This window comes from Opisthorchis viverrini (assembly GCF_000715545.1).
Source record: "Opisthorchis viverrini unplaced genomic scaffold opera_v5_10, whole genome shotgun sequence".
Classification (NCBI taxonomy): Eukaryota; Metazoa; Platyhelminthes; class Trematoda; order Opisthorchiida; family Opisthorchiidae; genus Opisthorchis; species Opisthorchis viverrini.
The window spans coordinates 2,698,775-2,702,797 of record NW_008751666.1 but is presented as its reverse complement, the minus strand read 5'-3'; the positions used below and the strand labels follow the sequence as shown (position 1 = coordinate 2,702,797).

The window sequence follows — 4,023 nt, the reverse complement described above, 5'->3', positions numbered from 1 at the left end:
GAGCGGTTGCAGTATATGTGATAACCACCTAGGTGTTAGTTTGACTCCCATCTTAACAGGGCTTCTAGCGTCACTGTTTCCTCGTCATCTTACAGCGACACGTGAGCAACAACCAGGAATTCGACCGGTTTGTGGCTGCATCGACTGCATCTTTGCGCTCAACCCGGTGTTGCCTGACTCCCTGGATGCGTTCGGTTCTATCGATCCGTCGGCTATTTTAACCACGCTTCCTCAATAGGGTATGCCCCAGACGTTTTTGAGCCTGATCCGCTCCCTATGTTCACATCTGAGCGTGAAAGCGTTTGGTGAGCTGTTCAAAAGCTTCCCTACAGAAGGTGGTGTCCAACGAGAATTTCCATTCTCTTCGTTCTTGTCCATCGTTCTTGATGAAATACTGAAGCGGTTTGATGGTCTTCAAAACCGCGTTGTTCAAATCGTTTCTGGTGAGAATCTTATCCATATGGAGTTTGCAGACGACATCACCTTCTTCTTCTAAGACAGGTTTTCCAAAAGCTCTGTTGAATAAACTGACCACCATCATACCATCTTTGGGCATGCTCCTTGCACCTTCAAAGTGCAGAGTCGTGCCTCGTACTTCCTCCGGATTGTATGGCACCGAAAGGGTGTTACAGTGGAACGATTATTTTTATCCATAACGTGCAACCTCTGGGCATATTTCTTACAATTCAAGGAGAATTACTAGAGTTTGTGGAGAATTTTAGATATCTCACTTGTATTGGCTCTGACGAAATTGCATCTGACGAAGTCGGTGCGCAAATCACGTTTGCCAAGTTACGTTGCTTGTGGAATTGGAAAGGCATACTGAGGAGTCTCTAGGGTCACGTGTACCAGGCTACAGCAAGGGCTGTGTTGTCGTATGGTCGCGAGACGTGGCCTCTGCAGACAGATGATGTGAGGCGTCTTCGGATCTTAATCACTGATGTCTCAGAAGCGTTGCTGGTTTTGAATCGCGTCAACGAATTCTTAACGGGGTAATTAGAAAACGGGTATTTCGTTGCGAATTGGGTACTTCAATCGTGGAAAGCATCCAGCACCATGGACCGCGATGACTCGGCCATGTGTTACATATACCGAATCACCGTCTACCGAGACGAGAACTGGTCTCCATGCCTCCTTCGCAATGGCGCTAACCGCGAGGTTGACAACTTATTACTGCACAGAAGGGTGTGGAAGAGAATACAAGAGGTTGAGTGTTGTTAATGCGGTACGCCTTCTTGGATCGGTTCCCCGTGCTTGTCTGGGGACATTTCAAGAAGTGGTAGCTGGTCGATGCCAGTGGCTTTCGTGTTCTCGGTACTTTCCAGATTGTCTGACCGAGCGCTTGGAGGCGTGTACACCTCAGAATGCTTGCGATGGGTCATCACCATGTCCCCTCCCTTACCTACTTTTTCCACTCTAAGGCTTTAAACATAACCAGATGAACTGCGTGGTCGTACGGCAGTGAAGCATCAGTGTCAACACTGATGCTGCTGTCTCTGATGACGATGATAAACTGTGGCGCCTAGAACCAACCTATTGTTAGTGCGTGGTTTATCGCTGATTTTCTGGGCTGAACTGATACAAGGGAGTCATATGTATTTTCCACTGATTTGCATGCAATTTTTTATCCCACTCCCGTTTTTCCAGCCGAATCCGTTGTCAATGACAATGTCTGTTCAAGACGTGCTGTTCTCTTTCGTCGCTCTTCTGTTTTTCTGGAAGATCATCTTCCCTGTCCTGCGTATTATTTTCCTCTACACAGTGGGCAAGAGAATATATTCTAGACGAAATCAACTAAAGAAGGCTGGGAAGTGGGCCATCGTTACGGGTGCCACCGATGGAATCGGAAAGGCCTATGCTCAAGAGCTGGCAAAGGATGGGTTGAACATTATGCTCATCAGTCGGAACCAGGAAAAGCTGGACAAAATTTCAAAGGAAATAAAAGACCAGTTTCACGTGGACACCAAAACAGTGGCGTGTGACTTTACACGAGTAAGTTACTTTGCTAGCCCTGATTTAGGAAGACCGTTGTACCTTTTAAAGCATCTCATCATCGCTTTGGCTGTATCTGTCTGATGTTGTCTCTCATTCGTGCCATGATTGCTGATTACAAGCCTTGATGTATACTGCTTCCTCTCAATGTCTTTTCTGAATTCGGCAGTCTTGTCACCAACACACAAGTTGATAATAGTTAATCAGTTAGTGTCCCGACATCCCGTCACGCACATCTCAGTCCCTTTAGTGGTTTGGTACTCGGATGTCCATAGCCTCCTTACAGACGGAGCCATTCTACTCCTAGCTGATCAAAACGCACGCTGGTTTCTTGTTTCACTAAGGAATTATGTGTTCCCACAAGATATGTGCATCGCGAAACCATCCGCCTAAAAACCGTCAGTTTGTGGCCGACTACTCAGTCACCGTTAGTGTCGTGATGTGGTTAAATCGTGTAGTACGTCACGTGTGCTACGGTACTGGGACGATGAAGGCCGATAACACACGGCAACCTGTACTCAAATGTGCTCTAGATCGTGTGAGAGCACAGTATTGACGAATGCGTTCAATCATTTGTCGAAGAGTGAAAAAACAACCAGTCACCTAATATAAATACGGTTTTTGTGCACTTCCGAATAGAATCAGGAAACCACCGGTTTTATTGCAGTATGTTAAGCACCATTATTTTTTATTTGTCACTTGATCGGCATTGTTATATTGTCAAGACAATGGTTGCAACCGTCATTAGAAACTGTGGGTTTTATTGCGCTCCGGGAAGCCTCGCACATTTGTTGATGGCAAATTTTCTCAGTGAGGGAGAAATCCACGTAACCATTGACAGTACCCAGTATTGTAGCTTTAGTGATCTTTTCTACGTGAACAGAGTCCGATCCAATAATCTCCCATAATCCATAATCTCCAATAATCCAATCTCTCTCGTTATTGCTGTTGATACTTCATGATATGAAGGATTACACTTTAACTGTTCAATTTTTGGAATCGGTTATGTGGTCCCCTATTTCTTGCTTCTTGCAATGCAAACCACGCATAGTTTACCAATCCAAACATTCCTCTGTGAAAGTGGGCATCATTCGTTCAACTTCTATGGGGCATTAGCCCATACGCCATTGGGTTCTAATTAGTTGAAGTAGCAGGGCGAATGTGGGTACCTAGAAAAGCCTTTGGACATTAACTAACTGGGTTCGATTGTGTTATTCGGAGTACAGTCGTGCATGACGGTGTCTTCGAGCAGTGGTCTTATGCCAGAGTAACGCGAGATTTGATACCTTTCCTTACGGTTAGTACAGTTGATCTTGAAACTCCTTCAGAATTGTTAGTAGGCGAACGTGCTTGACTCCGCTCTGTTTTAGGCTTCATGACCTCACACGGTTGAACATCTGTTTACTGTGTTCTCCGTGGACTGCGTATTAAGAAATCTCAAACCTAATAGGTCCTGTTAGAGGCGGCATTGTAATATCGATTGAAGGATATTTAATAAATGACTGCTAAGGGATGTCGTGCATTATAATCTGACCGATTTCACAACGATCAATGGGATTTTCTCCGTTACGTGAGACCGATTAAATCAGCCTTCACTCTAGTTAAAACACTACCATGTCAGCCAGAAAACCTCCGTATATTTGACTCTCTAAAAGACCTACTCTTCCAAGTTGAGCGAGTCTCACGAGTCCGACATCCTAGTTGCTAAATGACCGGAATTGGAGTATCTGATATGATTGGAACACCCTGCTGCTGCTTTATCTACACTGGTTTAATGGCACTTGGCTCTCATGTTCTCAATAAACCTTTGATGATTTCGGAGGTCAGACGTGCTTCTTTGTGTACAAAACTTGTAATTGTTATCAACCAGCTATTGTCCGATTTAAACATTCGGAACGTAAGCACAGGGCGTCGACGTAGGCATATCGCCCGAGATGGAGCACGCGAGAACATACCATGATGAACGTTTGTGGTTTAGTGTCCGAGTCAGACAGTCAGGTTAAACTATAGTACCCCCCCCCCCGCCACACA

The 4,023-nt window shown here is 45.2% G+C and overlaps 1 protein-coding gene across 1 annotated transcript in view; it reads left to right on the top strand.

Moving 5' to 3' along the window:
* The window catches only part of T265_12688 (hypothetical protein), a gene marked incomplete at both ends in the record, with an annotated part of 18,409 nt that overhangs the window by 10,616 nt on the left and 3,770 nt on the right, over positions 1 to 4,023 (top strand). Inside the window, one exon of the mRNA XM_009164951.1 lies at positions 1,648 to 1,992. Within this exon, the coding sequence (XP_009163215.1) occupies positions 1,648 to 1,992 (345 nt within the window). The remainder of the gene's footprint in view (positions 1 to 1,647; positions 1,993 to 4,023) is intronic.